This window comes from Polychytrium aggregatum, assembly GCF_025602895.1.
Source record: "Polychytrium aggregatum strain JEL109 chromosome Unknown BJ171scaffold_31, whole genome shotgun sequence".
NCBI lineage: Eukaryota > Fungi > Chytridiomycota > Chytridiomycetes > Polychytriales > Polychytrium > Polychytrium aggregatum.
This window is the reverse complement of record NW_026516233.1, coordinates 377,973-395,067: the sequence shown is the minus strand read 5'-3', so window position 1 is coordinate 395,067 and position 17,095 is coordinate 377,973. Positions and strand designations below refer to the sequence as shown.

Here is a 17,095-nt window from a genome sequence, read left to right as displayed (position 1 = left end):
GAGACATACTGCCTGCAGGCATTTGCCATCTGTCTCCCGTCTCGTCCCCGCCAGACAATCAGTTGTTTTGCGTAAAGTTGTCCCACTCGACATGCTGCGTTGGCGTGAAGCTGCCGTACATCTTCTCCTCCTTGACCATCGAGATGAACCCGGCCTCACCGATCTGGAGGTGCCCGACCTCGTTCTCGCACGTATTGATGTCCTCGCCATACCGTAGAGCCCTCTTCCCGATCGCCCGAATCGATCGGCGCGTCGTGGCGTTGCAGTAGTCGTCCGAGCCGCTGCTTTGGATTTTGGAGAGCGTGTGAGCGGTATCGAGAGCAAAGCGCATCGGGTGCTGGAGCGCTCGGCGAGCCTCAATGAATCCAGGCGTCTTCTTGGTCGCCCGCATCGTCGCCCAGTAGATGATCTCGGCAATCTTGCTCAAGATCGCTGTTGCCGAGCCGATCGCTGCGATGATGATCGGGAGCGGTGGAATCGAGAGCATTCCGGCTCCGGCAAACCCGTAGTAGTTACAGTCGACCGTCAGCGACGGATTGTACTGCATGATGGCATAGTGCGCCGACGACCCGATCCCAGCTGTCACGCCCCGATACATGGCCTCGGTGTGGTAGTATCCGTCGGGATAGGTTGCCCACGAGAGGTAGTTGCAGAAGGTGGCGCCTTGGGATGGGTAGTAGCTGGCGTTGAGGATGGACTGGAGCACGCTCTGCTGGATCAGCGGCAGAACTCCATAGGTGTCGGTGGTCTCGCGGAAGGCCAACTGGGCTGTCTGCGAAAAGGTCGAAATCGATGTCGGATAGGCCACCGAGAACGAGCCCGAGGGATTCGATACTGCCACCAGCCGGCCGCCCGTCACCATCGACCACTGGTCCGACACAAAGCTGTACTGGATCGCCCCAACCCCAACCTGGACAAAGACGGAGCATTCTTGTTGGTAGGTCGAGTTGACGACGGTCTGGGCAATGTCGTCAAAGACGCTGCCTGGCGGCATCGTGATGAGCATCTCGAGCATGAACCCGCGGCTGTCTGACGAGAGAACGGTGCTCGAGATCATGGAGGCGCCTTGGGTGTCGACCGATGGCTGGACAATGCCGTTGTTGCACTGGGCCTGGATGATGTAGACTGGTCCCTCGCCTTCGATCATGAATGCGTTCATTGGGTTGTTCATCGGCCAGCCGGCCCAGGCGCCGATCATTCCGTCCGACAGCGGCAGTCCGTAGTTGTACACGGTCGCAAAGTCGGCGTCGCCCTGGATGAACTGCTGGATGGCAATGTTGGGCGACAGGACCGAGCCGACATAGTTTGGCGGATTGCATGTTCCCTGGAGCAGGAAGGTCTCGGTGGCGTCCCACACGAACGAGATACTGCATCCAATCAGGATCAGCTCCGAGACAACCTCGATAAAGTTGCTGATCTGGATGATGCTGTAGCCAGGGCTCTTCTTTCCCTTGACCCAAAAGTCGGCCGTTTCGGCGAGCGTGATTTTGCCGCGGACAAGTTCACTTGCAGTGATCGACAGGCGAACAATGTCCGAGATGCGGGTACCGGCGTGGTGGGCGAGCAGGGCACAGGCAATCACAAACAGCTGGAGAAAGTTGTAGACCCAGATGCCGGGCATGACGGTGTACAGGGCGACAATGAACACACCAGTAACCAAGGCATGGGCGACCACGGCGATGGCCAGCCAAAATATCACGCGAGTCACTTCGTCCGATAGAAACAGGATCGTTTTCTTGAAGACCGCCGAGTCCATGATACTGGCCTTTGTCCTCTTGATCAAAATAGCGATGGGATGCTCGCGGTAGAGGTTTTCCGGTGTCGAGGCTCGGTGTGCTCGCTTCCCAGCGGGCATCGAGCTGGTGCTGCCTCGGTTCTCGGACTTGAGCAGGGGCTTGGCCTTGTCGTTCCAGACCCGGTCTGGGGGTGGCGAACAGAGCTCCATGCCCGGTTTCTTTGGGCCCACGTCGGAGGCATGGCTCAGGCTGAATCGCTGCTGTGATCTCCCATTCGAGAGGGTTCTTGGACGCTCTTCGAATGGGGCGCTGAGAATCGGGGTGCCAAGCGGGACAGTGGAAGTCATGTCCACACTCCGATTGCTTTCCATTGAGTGCTGGCTCTCGAGGTCGTCGTTATTGTTCATGACCGAGTAGTTTGCCTCGAGGCCGCAAGTAATGGCTGGAGCGGATGGCTGGTACGTTTGTGGCCGTAGCGAAGAGCAAGTGCGGCGCTACTGAGGACTTGGTTTTGAAGAAGAGTTCGATTGCTCCACTTGCCTCGATGGTCCTAGTTGCTTCGATTGCTCCACTTGCCTCGATGGTCCTAATTGCTTCACCTGCTACCCTTGCTTCGATTACTTCGATTGCACAATAGTTAGTCTGGATACCTCTGACTGCCAGGTCAAGTTCGACTGGTCGAGGAGTCGGTGCTTGGAGGACGAAGAACTGAGGTCTGAGGGCACCGACCCCCTCCCTTTTTCTCTCTCACTTGAAGCCTGCTCGTCCGCTGACATCAGGCCCGAGGATCTCGACCGCTGCCACGCAAGCCAGTTGCGCTCATTTCGATGACATCAAGATGCTCGTTCGTCTGCAGATAGGGCGGATCCCGAGCGACATATGTCTGTGATTGGCACTGGCCGTTTTGCGCCGGCGACTGTATAGACTTCAGGGATGACAATCCTCCCTCCCTCCCCCGACGCCACTCATGCATACGGCTGACAGCAACGATGATTGAGCGGCCACCAACATTTTGTTCATATCAGCCCCAAGGTTGGCCCCAAAAACCGAGGGAACTGTAGCGGTATGAGCTCAGATGGGTGGATACGTTTCCTGGATGTCTCCAAGCTAATCCCGGCGGGTCTGTTGCCCAAGGGAGGAGCAAGCGACATGGTTTCGACGGATGCGTCGACATGGCCTCGATGATGTCTGAACCCTTGCCTCGCCCGGAGTTGAATGCCCGCCCCTCCCCTCAGGCTATGCATCTCCGCCCGTCAAATCATGTCGTGGTGATCAGTCCGCGGACATGGCCACCGACAATTCGCCTCTCCTCCTCAGAGCCAAGAGCACAAGACACCGCAGCACTCGAGCTCGCTGCGATTTGGTCATATGCGCGGCTGCATGGCCGTCATCTCTCGCTGCGGCTCTGGACAGCCAGCCCAAGCCATTCGTCCGAAACTCACACCCAAGCCCGCACGGGAAAGGATGCAGATCCTTCAATGACCTGGGGCAGCCTTTCCGTGCTCAAACACCCGAAACCATTCCGACAACAGCCAGCCAGCGGGTCAGCGCCAACATGGCTGGTTCCCACGGCTCAGTCGCCCCGTCATGCCACAGGTGAGCATCCCGCATGCCTGCGTTCTTCTTGGCAGCACCACCGCAAGCCTCGATGGCGACGCCTGCAGCATATCACAGAGTCGCTGTTGCGGCATTCTGCGTGGCCTGTATCTTCTGCAGAGCCTGTATCGCAGCAGCCCGCGGCTCGGCCGGTGTCCGGGCGATGCAGACGTTGTCAATGCCAGTAATCCCTCACATGCTCGCCTTCGGCACGGCGATTGATCCCCCTCGCTGTCTCGAAGCAGCTATCGCAATCCACAAGCAGCCAAAAACAACCCTGGTCAAGCACCCCCCCCCGGCCAAGCGCAATCCGTCCAAACGCATGCCCGCCGGAGTCCATAAAAGCTCTCGCACCGCCGCTGCACCTTCGCCCTCCACACATCCTCCTTCCGCTGCTATCCTGCATCTCCTTCGAGCTGGCTCTGCGCCTATTGTCGATATGGCCCTCAACTCCTCTTCAGTCGCCGCAAGGCTGGGTGCGCTGGTTCAGCATCAATCTCCCAACAATCCGCGGCTGAAGGCGTATCAGGCTGCCTTTGCCCTCGCCTCGGCCGCCGCAAGTATTCAAGAAAGCCCTCGAGTCTGGGCCGTCCTTTCGGGCAAGTCCTATGAAGCGGTGCAAGTCTTGAGCGGACTCGACGGTGATGAAGCTCTGTTTCGTCAACGAGCCGATCGGCTCGCTGCCCTCTTTGAGCGCATCGTTCGCTGGTACAATGACCAAGTGCGGTGGTGTCCCAAGAGTGAGCGAATCTTCAAGGCCCCTCGGGTTCGCAGGAAGGTCAAAGTCTTCCTCGGTGAGCTGACGGGGCTGCTGCAGGGCATTGCATCTCCTCCGGGTGCGACTGCAGAACCCGCCCTCGATGATACAGCGCTGAGCAGCGCCATCCGCCAGGACGAAGAGCAGGAGCGGCTCTCGCTACAGCGGCTCAGGGATCTGCTCCTCCAGGACCGCACTGCTGCTCTTGTTGAGATGGACATCCTTCTCGACAGACAGCACGAGTGGCAGATCCGCCGCATCACCGACGTTCTCCAAACCCTGGTCCAAGATGCCGATCCAGCCATGGCTCCGTCTGCCGCTCTCCTGCTGGAGGCCCTCCAGAGCGCATCGGCTGTCGCCAGGTCCATCCAGCCCGAGAGTTGGCGCATTCCCTTCAACGCCGTCACCAACTGGTCGCCCAACCCGATTGCCGGAGGCGGGTTTGGGCTCGTCTACAGGGCAACCTACTATGGTTCCGACGTCGCAATCAAGCAGCTCCTGTGCAGCTACGAAGAGGCTGCCATTGCCGAGTTCCGCCGGGAAATCAGCGTCTGGCACCGCCTGAACCACCCAAACATCCTCCCCCTCCTCGGCGCCTGCGACACCGTCGAGAAGCCCTTCATGGTCTCGCCTTTCATGAAGAACGGTACGCTGCGGAACCATGTATCCAACCCTGACGCCGCCCGGCCCCTGGCCGAGAAGCTGCGACTCATGTATGATGTCGCCTCGGGCATGGCCTACCTACACGGCAATCACATCGTTCACGGCGACCTCAAGAGCGACAACGTCTTTATTGATTCGGGCGGCCACGGCGTCGTCGCCGACTTTGGCCTGTCCCGCACCAAGAGCACCTCGAGCGCTTCGCGCAAGCAAGTCCCCGGCGGGACGATGGAGTACATGGCGCCCGAGATGCTGGGCGTCGGCAAGGACGAGCCCACCGGATCAAGCAAAAAATCAGACGTCTACGCCTTCGGCATCACCTTCTATGAGGTGCTTCACAACGGCAGGATCTGGACCACCTCGACGGGCGTCAGCCAGACGCAGCAGCAGATCCTGTCGTCGCTGATGCAGGGAAGGCGGCCGCGCCGGACCGATGGCATACCCGACGACATCTGGGCACTGATCGACTCGTGCTGGCAAGACGACGATGCACTGAGGCCGTCGTTTTCGTCCATCCTTGCTGCTCTGCAGCCGTACCGGTCCTATGAGCCTGTCGAGCTGCCGATCACCCCGTCGTCGTCGGTGCACGGGCCCCCGTCGTTGCGGACCCAGGCATCCCAGCAGGCCTCCACACGGCCGATACAGCAAAGTGCGCTGCCTCGCACCTCGGACTCAACGTCACATTCCGGCCCGACGCTGATAGATCGGTCGCTCGACCAAATTCTGGTGGAGCCCGTGCCCGAGCCCGAGTCTGTGCCAGAGCCGACCATGGACAACCACGCAATCCCGTCCTTGCATGATGCAAGGCTCCTCGAGGCAGCCATCCGGCCCGATCCCACGACCGTCTCTCCCTTCTCGCCTCCGCCTGGGTCTGGCCTGTCGGTCGACTTGCTTGCCATCGATCGATTGCGATCGACCCGGGGCTTCAGCCCTGGCCGTCCTCCTTTCGCAGCGCCGGTTGACGAAGCTGTCCTGATCCAAATCGAGCCGCACGCCGTCGACGGCCCTCTGGCAGCTGTCGTCGAGAGCCCTCTGACCCCGAAGCAGTTCCCCCTGCTCTCCGATCACGCCACTCTCGACCACGCCCTGGCCAGAGACGACCGGTGCATCGATTCGCTCGGCAAAGACAGCATCGGGCTCGACATTGAGGCGGCCAACGCTATCGTCCACAGCCAGCGTCCGGCCTCGCACCCAGACTGGAAGATCGCCGCGCAAATCTACCGGCAGCTGGCCGACTCAGGCAATCTCGAGGCCCGGTTTCACCTCGGATGGGTCTCGTTCTTGGGCCTGGCTGTCTCCAAGAGCGACCAAAAGGCATATCTGTGTTGGCAAGCTGCCTACGACGGCTCGGCCGATGCAGACCTCAAGAACCTCGGCGGCCATCTGCTCAAGTGGTGCTATTTCGTCGGCCGCGGTACCAAGCGAGACTGGAAGCGAGGATGCCGGCTGTGGTCCGAGATCAGCGCAGTTGGCGGCAATTCGAGGCTCCATGTCCAGTGCTTTGAGTGGTGCACCATGGCCGCAAGCCTGCACTGGTTCGGCAAGTTCCTGTGGGCGTGCTGCTTCCATGAGGGCATCGGCATCGCTCAGGACCGGCGCCGGGCTGCCACAATCTTCGAGGAACTCGCCGGCCAAGGTTACGACATTGCACAGGTCGTCCTCGGCGATTGCTACTACTGGGGCCGTGGCGTCGAGTCGGACGACATCAAGGCGGTCGCTTGGTTCCGGAAGGCTGCGGAGCAGGGCAATGCTTGGGGGCAGTCCGAGCTGGGCTGCTGCTATCACTTTGGTCGGGGCGTCGCCCAGGACGAGGCCAAAGCGGCTGAGTGGCGCCGGAGGTCGGCCAGCCAAGGATACCCTGACGGTTCATCGTCGCTGTAGCCGCAACGAACCTGCCAATCCATTCCGAGCCGAGGCAAGGAAGGGCAGCCCTGGTACACTTTGGGCGCTGACGTCATCGGCAAAATGAGCCAACCACACCTGCTTGAGTGTGCCATGACGGAGTTTGTTTTCTCGGCTGTGAATACACATGCTCGCTTAGTATGTCCAAGGGGATTGTCCGTTGATGGCAGAATACAATCTGTTGATGACATGATGATGCCACCCGATGTGCGTCATGCGGATATGTTCATGGGGGTCTTTGACATGTCTCTCATCACCTCGTCTCCAGCGACAGGCGCCTCGAAGTTCCGTCGGGATGTACAAGACTCGAGAGGGTTGACAAAGGGCCAGCGCCCTTCACGGCGATCGAGAGTAGTTGCATTCCACAGGCATTGCCAAGGATGGAAAAGTCTGGGCTCATTGAGAGGTATAGAGAACCACAGCACAAGCACTTGCGTGGTGAGACAGGATGGTCAGTTGCTCCTGGACTGCGGCAGTAGATCGCAGTTTGCTGGAGAGCCGAAGGTGCTTGAGCCGCGGCATCCCCTGCATGTTCATTCCATCCAGGGATTCGAGGGACTTTGGAAGTAAGAGATATCCCAGAACAGGCAGATGAGTCGGCAATCCAGTCAAGCGACGAATACTGTCGCAGCGAGACAGATCCATTCGCCTGAGCGAGTCCATGGACAACGGCAAGCCCTCAAGAGACTCGAGCGATGCCGGGAGGGCAAGCCGCTCCAGCTTTGGCAGACCGGCAGGCAGACCCATCAAAGTCGTAAGCAGCCGACAGGCGGTCAAGTCTAGGGCCTGGAGTGATTCGAGTGACACTGGCATCCCTAGCAGTGTTTCGACAGATGGAGACAGCGCAAGGGTCTCGAGTCTGGGCAAAGAGGCAGCCAGACCGGCCAAGTTCATGAGTCTCACCGAAGCCGTCAGATCGAGCTTCCGCAGTCTGTCCAGGCAAATCGGCAACCCGACTATGTTCTCCAAGCCGCATGGTAGAAAGAGCTGCTCCAGTCGCGGGAGAGTGGAAGGCAGACCCTTGAGAGAGACGACCGATTGGCAGCGCGAGGCATCCAGCGTCGCGAGCAAAGGCAGCGACGACCACATGCCATCCAGATTCTCCAGCGACGCAGGGAGCGACAGATATGTAAGCGAGGGACATTCCCATGTCGGGCCGCGGAGGGTTCTGAGTCGGTTGCATCTCGACAGATCCAGCGCTGTGAGGGTTCTGCCGAATGGCGGCATGCCTTGCAGACTCTCGACGGAGGGCGAGAGAGATAGGTGCATCAGTCGAGGCATCGCCGGCACCGATACCCAATCCCAGGCTACTTGAGCGTCCGTCGTCTCTCGGACGATCAGACGGATGACGTTGGACAGCGACCGAGGCCATCCAGACACCGTTGAGAAGGTGCAGTCGCCGAGCAGTAGATGAAGCTGTGCAAGGTGTGCTATCGCATACTGCTCATGGGGCAGCAGCCTGGCGAGTTGGCAAGTCTGAAACAGCGGGTGATGTCGGGGACGAACAATTGCCAAGCTGCTCCGATGAGTGGAACTGGGAGGATTCAGAAGATGGCCACCATCGAGCAGCTGGAAGAACTGGTCTTGGCTCAGCTGGTCCAGGGATCTCACATCGTTGACGAGGGCTTCGGAGAGCCAGAGAGGGTGCCGGTGCATGATGTTGAGGGACTTGAAATGCTGCTGCAGAGCGACGAGGAGCGGCTCGTTGCGGTACGCTTCACTCCAGAGCAAGAATTCCTTCTGGTAGGATGCCGGTGATCGAGGACGCCCCAGCTGCCTCATGTGGATATAACAGTAGAGTCCCTTCAGGACAGCAGTAGGCCGTGAGGCTGTGGAGCAGATGGATGACCGATCAAGCAAGTCCAGAAGGGCGCCTGGAGGGCTCAATATCCTCACCAGGCGGTGGAGCCAGCGTCGATCGGTATCCAGAAGGAAACTCGCCAGCCTGGATGCCAGCAGAAGCCTACCAAGAGTCTGCAGGTCGAGGCAGTCGACAAAGGTGTCATGGACGAGCATAACGGCGAGGATATCGTGGCTGCGTGGGTCCGCCATAACGTGTTGCCAGAGAAGACCGTTGGTCAAGAGATGAAGGCGATCGGGGTTGGGCTGGGGAGATGAAGTTTGAGCCGAGCATCGATCGAAGCAAAGGGGGTGCGGTGGCGCTTTCCACTTTGCTCCCATCCACTACATTATCCCATGGTGCTTCTGCATTATCCCATGGTGTTACTACATTATCCCATGGTGTTACTGCATTATCCCGTGGTGCTCCTGCATTATCGGAGCAGAGACAGACACCCACAGATGCCACCAGCGACAGCCGAGCAGCGACAGCCCATGCCAGAGTGGCAGGTGGGCCACTCGCCCCAGGTTCCACAGACGCGAACCCCGAACCAGTCATGGCCATTCCGATCGGCAAGGGGGTGAATCTGCATGCCATCCCACATCCCACATCCCACATCCCACATCCCACATCCCACATCCCACATCCCACATCCCACATCCCACATCCCACATCCCACATCCCACATCCCACATCCCACATCCCACATCCCACATCCCACACCCATCCCACTCCATCCCGCCGCATCTCGTCTTGCCTGCCCCTTTCCCTCTCCTCGTCCTCTTCCTCCCCCGATCTCCCCTGCTCCGTCGCATCCGCCACCAAATGGCCTCGAGCTCCAGTCTCCCGGCCAAGTCGTCGATGGATGTGGATGTCGATATGGATGTGGATGACACAACCTCGAAAGCCCCTGTCCAGCAAACCCAGCCCGAGCCGTCAAGCACGGCACCCTCCAAACCAGCCGACTCCCTTGGTCCCTGGCTCCATCCCATCGAGTGTCTCATCAACGGCGCCCGCGACGAGCCCGATGCCCTCCTGATCAACACTTACGAGAGCGGTGCCTCCGAGCGACACTCCTATCGCCAGGTGTGGAGGAGAGCATACTCGATCGCCCAGGGGCTCAGGGCCCTCGCCGGCTGGGACGACGCCGACCACGAGGTCATTGGCACCTTCTGCGAGTCCGAGGTCAACTGGGTGTTCTATTCCCTTGCAGTGTGGATGCTCGGCAAGTGAGTGCTGCTTGGATGCGATCGAGGGCGAGGCTCGCTGCATCTGTCGTCTGCTGCTTGCTTGCTCCACACATCCGCCACCAGCACTGTCGATCCAGTGCCATCGTTCATGCTCTGTCCTGGCTTGTGATGCCCTGACTCTGCGATTCTCCCTTCTGGCTCTGTGATCCTCCCGACTCTCCTCGCTCGTTCCTGACCACCATCCAGGAAGACAATCAACTTTGGTCTCAACCTGCCTCCGGCTGCCCGAAAGGCTGTGTGCGACAGGTGTGTGGTCTGTGGGCATGTCTGGATCGTCTGTGGGCATGTCTATTGTCTGTGGGACAGTTCGACCTCAGAAGTGATGATGGCGGCAGAGAGGGTGTCGATTGATAAACAGCAGCTGACAGGGCTGCATCCATCCAGATACTCGATCAAGTATATCCTGCACCACTGCGTCAAGCCTGGACGCACACAGGGAGTGACTCTTGTGGATGCATCGACATTCCCGATGCTGGACGACATCCCACTGCCCTCGCTTGAGGCGTGCGAGCCTCTCGATGAGTTCGTCACATATCTCTGCACTTCTGGAACGACAGGTATGGATGGCTGTCAGAGCATCCGCCAGCTATGTGTCTGGGTGGAGTGCTTGATACATCGGATGAGTGGCGCATCTGATGGCATGGCACGAGCGAGCAAGTGTCTGTGGGTCATCACAGGATATGCATGATGCTCATGGTGGTTCTTGTTGCTCCTCGACAGGCATCCCCAAGACGTAAGTGGATCGAGACAGTGTACTGAGCACAGTCCGAAGCGATTCAACGGAGATCACTGACCACCCTATGCTCATGAATGTGTATCAGATACAAATATTCGTACTTTGGTTCAATCACCCTTCATAAGTCGATTGGAATCCTCAATGCCAGCATCGGACTCTGTCAGGTATGGGCTGCTTGTACAGGCACATTGAATCGTCCTTGATCATCGACTTACTTCTCCATTTCCACAGACACCTTCGTTTTCACTGACACTTGGTCTGCTCTTGGCAACCTTGAACCTTCGAGGGTCAGCATGGATTCCAGACACAACTCCGAATCCTGTTGAGAAAGTCCGAAGCATTTCCAAGATGCTCAATGATGGTCTCGAGTTCATGGGATTGGTATGTAGGGAACTACGCAGTATTCCATTTGTATCGAGCTGTGACTAACCAAGATGCTCTGTTATATTATCAGCCTCCCTCGTTCCTCAAATTGATCATCGGAGTTGGAGTGTCGGATAACAGGCACATCATTTGGCGAAGAACACGAAAGATTATGCTTGGGTCCGAAATTGTGCCTCGAAGCGTCGTTTGTGAAGCCAGGCGCCGCTTCCCGAATGCCGAGATTCAATCTGGATATGCATCCAGCGAGGTAAGGTTTCATCTGATGACAGGTGTAACAGGACTGACTGCTTCTCGACTGACTCAAAACAACTCGTTGTGTCAGACTCTGTTGATAGGAGCCGCTGCGTATTTCAGTCTCCCGGCCGATGTCACCGATGTCCCTCCCACACTTGTGTACAAGCTCTCCAAGCCAGGAGTCCGCTGCCATATCATCGACGAGCACGGCAACTTCATCGACAGAAGGTTCTCCAACAGCGGCGTCCTTGTCTTTGCTGTCGATCCCGACCACCCGGTCAAGGATCATCCCAGCTTTGTCAACGCCGACCCGGACAACAAGATTGGATACTTTGGCTTCCTCAGCGACGGCTCGCCTCGTGTCTGCACCATGGACTGGGTCGAGATGGTCAGCGAGAACGAGTTCACTGTGGTCGGAAGGTGAGTGCGATGCAGAGGCACTGTGTCGGTATGTTGGCTGCGATGTGGCATTCATCTCCTGCCTCACCACCACCCATCCATCATTCATCCAATTGCCATGTATCGACCTCATCACACACCTCTCACTCACATTCCCATCACACATTGCTATCCCATCACACCACATCATCCCTCCACATGCACCGCTCCAGATTCGACCAGAAGGTCAAGGTCAACGGCGTCTATGTCGACCTCAATGCCCTCGAGGAGCTTGTCAACCAGAACCTGAGCCACTCGATCGCCGACTGTGCCTTTGTCATAACCTCCGAGAAGCGCATCGTGATGCTCTATGTCCCCCAAACCGGCCCTGCCATCCTCCTGAGCCCCGCCAACATCATCCTGATGACCGAGGAGCTCTTTGCGCTCTCGAACGTCGCCAAGGTCCCGATCCACAACTGCTTTGCGCTCGAGCGATTCCCCTTCAACGACTCCAACAAGCGCGACCTCAAGAAGCTCAGGCTGTTTGCCGAGAATGTCGAGCAGTACACTGCGTCGGTCGTCTATCCGGCCCTCAGGATCGACAACACTCTCCTGTCCCGCGTCGCTGCCAAGATCTCTCAGATCGGCAGCCGGGTCCTGGGCAGGGCCGCCCTTGATGGCCGCAACTACTACATTGGCGGTGTCGGCTTTGACTCGCTCAGCGCCGGCCGCCTGGCCCTGGCCATCAAGGACGAGCTGGATGTCGAGATCTCGCCGCTGATCCTGCTGTCGAACGGAATGACGCCCACCGATGTCGCCCAGCTTGCCATCGACATGCTCGACGACAGACTGATGGTCCCGCCGACCGTGGATCTGTACCAGGAAGCCGTCAGGTTCGACGATGCGGGTGTGACGGCCGACGGCCTCCCTCGGTTTGTCTATCCCGACAATCCTCGCGGCATCGTCCTGACGGGGGCCACTGGGTTCCTCGGCGCATTCCTGCTGTACGAGCTGGCCAGCAGGTTCCCCAGCGCCAAGATCTACTGCCTGGTCCGAGCCAAGGACGAGCCGGCCGCCATCGACCGCATCTTTGACACGGCCAGCAAGCTGATCCTCAACCAGCAGCAGATGCACGACCTCGAGCACAACATCCGTCCCAGGATCGTGGGTCTTCCCGGCGACCTGGCACAGGACAAGTGGGGGCTGTCGGACGAGCGATGGCAGGAGATCAGCGAGCAGAGCGATGTGATTGTGCACAACGGTGCCGAGGTCCACTGGCTCTACAACTACGAGGCACTCAAGGGCCCGAACGTCCTCGGCACGGCGACGGCATTGAGACTGGCCACGACCCACCACTTGAAGCCGCTCCACTACATCTCGACGATCGGCACGCTGCCGATGAAGGGCTCGGCCCAGCCGCTCGAGGAGCGAATGTCGCTGAACTGGAACCTCTCTGGCGGCTACGCACAGACCAAGTGGGTCTCGGAGCAGCTGGTCCACAAGGCACGATCGAGGGGCGTGCCGGTGACGATCATCCGACCGGCCGCGATCGTCGGCGAGAGCCGATACGGAGGTGAGCGAGTGGTGAATGTGGTGATGTGGTGATGTGGTGATGTGGTGATGTGGTGATGTGGTGATGTGGTGATGTGGTGATGTGGTGATGTGGTGATGTGGTGATGTGCTTGGTGAGTCCTCGGCCGACACTCACCCACTTTCTCCATCTCTCTCGCCACCAGCATGCAACGTTGATGACTACATCTGGCGATATGTCAAGGGATGCATCCAGATCGGAATCGCTCCCTCCCATGCAACCCCCGTCACCCTGACCATGGACCCGGTCGACCATGTGGCCAAGGTCGTCACGGCGATTGTGGCCTCGGAGCAGGCCCTCTCCAACTTTGTGTTCCATGTCAGCGACTCGGAGAACAGGTGAGGATGTGGCTCATGGCATGCTGGGGGAGCAGCGAGTGAGAAGGAAGGGCATGGATAGAGAATGGATGGGACAGCACCGGCTCACCACACCAACCCATCGCACACCAACCCATCTCACACCGACACTCCATGCTCAGCCTCATCGCCGAGAAGAAGATCTTTGAGATCGTCAATGCCATGGGATGGCGAGTCATGTTTGAGACACGCGAGCAGTTCAAGATCCTGCTCCAATCGGCTCCCTCCGTCGAGACCAACGCCCTGTTCCCGCTGATGCACATGCTGATGGACATGTCCGTCCAGGTCGACAACCCCAACACCCGCTCGATCTATCCGACACCGAGTCCCCCGGCCGAGAAGGTCGTCGAGCGATGTCTCCGATTCTTGGACCGTGTGAAGTACCTCCCTGCTCCGGCCGAGCCTGTCTCGCCGCTCCAGACGGACGACTATCCCGAAGTCAGCGTCTTTGGCCGCACTGGCCGCAACTGAACGGCACAGATGTGCTGGACCAGGCTGCACCGATGGGTTGCCCTGAGGCATGGCCAGCAGTGACCGGCAGTGGCAGTTGATGCACTGCACTTGGATAGCCCTCGGTGCTTCACCCAGAGTCTCACCAGTCAGATCCTGGTTGTTCGACCACACCATCGATCCAGTGTCCTCGACTGTCCTCGACTGAGTCTCACAGCAAGCACACTCCTCCTTCTGTCATTGCTTTGTATTGTGTTTGTTATTTCCATCTCTGCCCCAACCTTCCCCTGGGCTGTTTCCCACTTGATATCCACTCGCTGTTCTTCTCGTTTGTCGGCTGTCTTGTCTCGGTTGTCTGTTTGGCAGAGTATGACTGGGAGTATTGCACCATCATCGCACTCATGCCACTCAATACAGCGACGCTTTCTTTGACTCGGCTGAGCAGTCATCGCCAAGTCCCAGATTTGCACTCCGGCTGTTCAAGCCATGCTGCTGCCGTTGTTCGGCACACAGATTGCAGCGACCGAGTTGCGTGCACTCCATCCATGAAAATACGAAACATGCACTGATCTCTCGGCTTGTTCAGAACGAAGCGGGACAGTGTGTCTCCGAGTGTCCCTCGCAGCGATCTGTGGCCCCCAGCGAGCAGACCATGGGAATGCCTACCTGATTTCGCTGGCGATAGTTGTGTTCGTTGGTCTGGGAAGCACCGTCTTGGATCCACTTGCGACTGTCATTGGCTGGCATTGATGTCTCGATTCCGCAGATCCCGCAGATCATGCCGACGTTTGGAAGCATTGGTTGCCAACGCCCACCCCACCGACACAAGTCGTTATCCACCAACCAATTTATTCCGACTAATTTATTCCGACCGATTTGCTGGCATGTCGCCACCATCCCACCAGTTTCTCCGATTTCCCCCCCCCGGCCGCATCCTCACCTCCCGTCGCCTTCGTCGTTTGCGCCTGGATATGCCCTTGTCCGGCCATCGCACACCACAACCAACACCAGTTCCCTTCCCTCGTTCGTCGCCATGACTCCATTGGCCATCGACAGCCACAATCCTGACATCCTCGCGATTCTGTGCTTCAACGATAGCTTCCTGCTTTCCCTCGGTCTTGACGAAATCAAGACCCTGCTCCTCGTTTGCAGGCGGGCCAAGCCTCTCTTGAGCTTCAAGGCGAATCGCTTTCGCACCTGGTGCGAGGAAGCTGAGCTGTGTCGTCCTGACGGATGGCTGGTGGCTGGCCTCACACCGAGCGACATGATTGCCCTTTCTCTGAAGTGCACTGTTCAAGACACAGCCGACCGCTCCTGGCTCGCCGCCCAGTCCGGCCAGGGAAACGCTGCCGCCTCGTATTTCCTGGCCAGGATCCTGCAAGTCGACCTCGCCGCCGGAACATCGGTGAGCGACCCTGCAAAGGACGCCGCACAACAGCAAATCTTCCAACATCTGGAGAATGCAGCCAACACAGGCCACTCCATGGCGCAGTTTCATCTGGCCGAGTGTTGTCTCAGCGGAACGGGCGTCAACCAAGACCATACCAGAGCTGTCGAATTGTACCGCCATCTTGCGGACAGAGGAATGCCTCAAGCTCAAGTTGCCCTCGGCCGATGCTTTGAGAACGGCGAAGGAATCGGCCAAGACTACAACACTGCCATCAAGTGGTATGCCAAGGCTGCCGACCAAGGCAGCGACAGCGGCCGGCTCCGTATCGTGTTCCTGCGAGCCTGGTTCTCATTCATCGGGCATGGTGTCCAGCAGAGCGACGTCGATGCCCTCGGCCAGTGGCATCAAGTCAGCACCCAATCCACCGACCTCGCCATCAAGTCCATCGCCACCCACATGGTTGGGTGGATGCACTACCTCGGCCGGGGTACCCAGCGAGACGAGCAAAAAGGCGTCCAGATTATCCGAGACAGCAAATCGAAAGAGTTTCCCCTCGGCGAGAAAGAATGCCTGGCTCATGGCGGCGGCTCGTCCAACTCGCCGGCCGCCCGCAAGTTTTTCGAACTGTGCCAGTTGGGATCTCACCATGAATGGCTGTGCAAGCATCTCATGGCCGTGTGCCTGGTGAATGGATGCGGGACTCAAGAGGACCAAAAGAAGGCAGCAGCGATGTTTGAAAAGCTTGCCAAGCAGGGCCACAGCGACAGCCAGTTCTGGCTGGGAACATGCTACTGGTCTGGCTGGGGGGTGTCGGAGGACTACAAGAAGGCGTTCCCATGGTACAGCAAGGCAGCAAACCAGGGCAATTCGTACGGCCAGTGGATGGTTGGCTTTTGCTATGGCTGGGGATACGGCGTCAAGAGCGACAATGCCAAAGCAATCGAGTGGTGCCGCAAATCGGCCGACCAGGGCAACCGATACGGCCAGAACCAGCTGGATTGGTCTCACCAGCGCGGCCGAGGCACCGCCAAGGATACTGGCCTCGCCGCCCGCTATCGCAAGGCTGCCGAGCAGAACTTTGAGTGGGCCATCAGCAGCTTCGAAGAGCTGTTCATATAGTTGCCCTGGCCATCGCTCGCCGAGGGGCAGGGTGAGTGGTGTTTCCCCAGATGTGACGCCCGCAAAGCGAAAGGAATATCATGATCTTCACCTTGCTCCAGAGCCCGGGTTGTGTTTGGAAATGTGTCTGGGGGGGGGTCATTGAGAATTAACGATCTGTTACCTCAATCGGCTTGCACACAGGGATCATTCTGATGGATGCTGCGATTCTGCACTCGAACAGATGTGCGACAGAGTGTGGATATTTGGCGGATGAGCAGCTTGAGCTTTCCGAACATGGATCGAATGCCATCGACAGACGACGCTCGTGGACACCAATTGGCCACAGCGAACGGCGACCAGTACAGTCGGTCCAGAAAGAAACGGGACACTTCCCCTTCCTGGCTTCAGATATCTGAACCAGCCGAACTTCCTTAGACTCCAGTGAGCAAGCCGTGAGATTGTTTCCCGTCCTGGTTGGCAATCGAGTGGTTTTGGTTGGTTTGGGAAGCACAGTCTTGAATACACCCGGTCGATCTCCTGTGGCGATGATCGACTGGCATACCGAGATCATGTTCCGCGAGGCATTGATGTCTCGATGTGTGACTGTGGTGCATTCACTCGACCCTCTGGACAAAGTGTGGTTTCTCGATATCAAGATGGTGCTGTGTTTGCCGTGAATGCGATGAGCGGGTGGGTGTATTCAGGTTCCAGAAAAAAACACTGTCCTGGTTAGA

At 58.4% G+C, this 17,095-nt stretch overlaps 6 protein-coding genes across 6 annotated transcripts; 4 read left to right on the top strand and 2 right to left on the bottom strand.

Moving 5' to 3' along the window:
* Positions 1 to 58: 58 nt before the first annotated feature.
* Positions 59 to 2,143, bottom strand: BJ171DRAFT_476698 (uncharacterized protein; the record flags this gene model as incomplete). Its single annotated transcript, XM_053108846.1, has 1 exon — positions 59 to 2,143. One exon carries the CDS (start codon positions 2,141 to 2,143, stop codon positions 59 to 61), a length of 2,085 nt encoding a protein of 694 aa, XP_052964576.1.
* A 788-nt stretch (positions 2,144 to 2,931) lies between these two features.
* BJ171DRAFT_181262 (kinase-like domain-containing protein) lies at positions 2,932 to 5,776 on the top strand. Its single transcript, XM_053106072.1, has 3 exons — positions 2,932 to 3,332; positions 3,575 to 5,288; positions 5,374 to 5,776. The coding sequence occupies exons 1-3, from the start codon at positions 2,975 to 2,977 to the stop codon at positions 5,447 to 5,449; spliced, it is 2,148 nt and encodes a 715-aa protein (XP_052964575.1). The 5' UTR covers positions 2,932 to 2,974; the 3' UTR covers positions 5,450 to 5,776.
* A 173-nt stretch (positions 5,777 to 5,949) lies between these two features.
* On the top strand, positions 5,950 to 6,606 carry BJ171DRAFT_397473 (uncharacterized protein; the record flags this gene model as incomplete). The annotated part of the gene is made up of 2 exons (XM_053107187.1): positions 5,950 to 6,071; positions 6,234 to 6,606. Coding segments are annotated over 2 exons (495 nt in total), but the record flags the coding sequence as incomplete, so codon positions are not given.
* A 232-nt stretch (positions 6,607 to 6,838) lies between these two features.
* BJ171DRAFT_181245 (uncharacterized protein) lies at positions 6,839 to 8,752 on the bottom strand. Its single transcript, XM_053106071.1, has 2 exons — positions 8,619 to 8,752; positions 6,839 to 8,454 (listed from the first exon to the last, which is right to left on the bottom strand). Exons 1-2 carry the CDS (start codon positions 8,655 to 8,657, stop codon positions 7,048 to 7,050), a joined length of 1,446 nt encoding a protein of 481 aa, XP_052964573.1. The 5' UTR covers positions 8,658 to 8,752; the 3' UTR covers positions 6,839 to 7,047.
* Positions 8,753 to 9,316: 564 nt separating this feature from the next.
* Positions 9,317 to 13,891, top strand: BJ171DRAFT_584143 (male sterility protein-domain-containing protein; the record flags this gene model as incomplete). The annotated part of the gene is made up of 11 exons (XM_053114287.1): positions 9,317 to 9,720; positions 9,928 to 9,987; positions 10,126 to 10,298; positions 10,462 to 10,474; positions 10,563 to 10,641; positions 10,709 to 10,858; positions 10,932 to 11,108; positions 11,184 to 11,515; positions 11,707 to 13,046; positions 13,210 to 13,402; positions 13,543 to 13,891. 11 exons carry the CDS (start codon positions 9,317 to 9,319, stop codon positions 13,889 to 13,891), a joined length of 3,270 nt encoding a protein of 1,089 aa, XP_052964572.1.
* Positions 13,892 to 14,805: 914 nt separating this feature from the next.
* BJ171DRAFT_514403 (uncharacterized protein) lies at positions 14,806 to 16,815 on the top strand. Its single transcript, XM_053111828.1, has 2 exons — positions 14,806 to 16,410; positions 16,563 to 16,815. Exon 1 carries the CDS (start codon positions 14,904 to 14,906, stop codon positions 16,377 to 16,379), a length of 1,476 nt encoding a protein of 491 aa, XP_052964571.1. The 5' UTR covers positions 14,806 to 14,903; the 3' UTR covers positions 16,380 to 16,410; positions 16,563 to 16,815.
* The last annotated feature ends 280 nt before the right edge of the window (positions 16,816 to 17,095 follow it).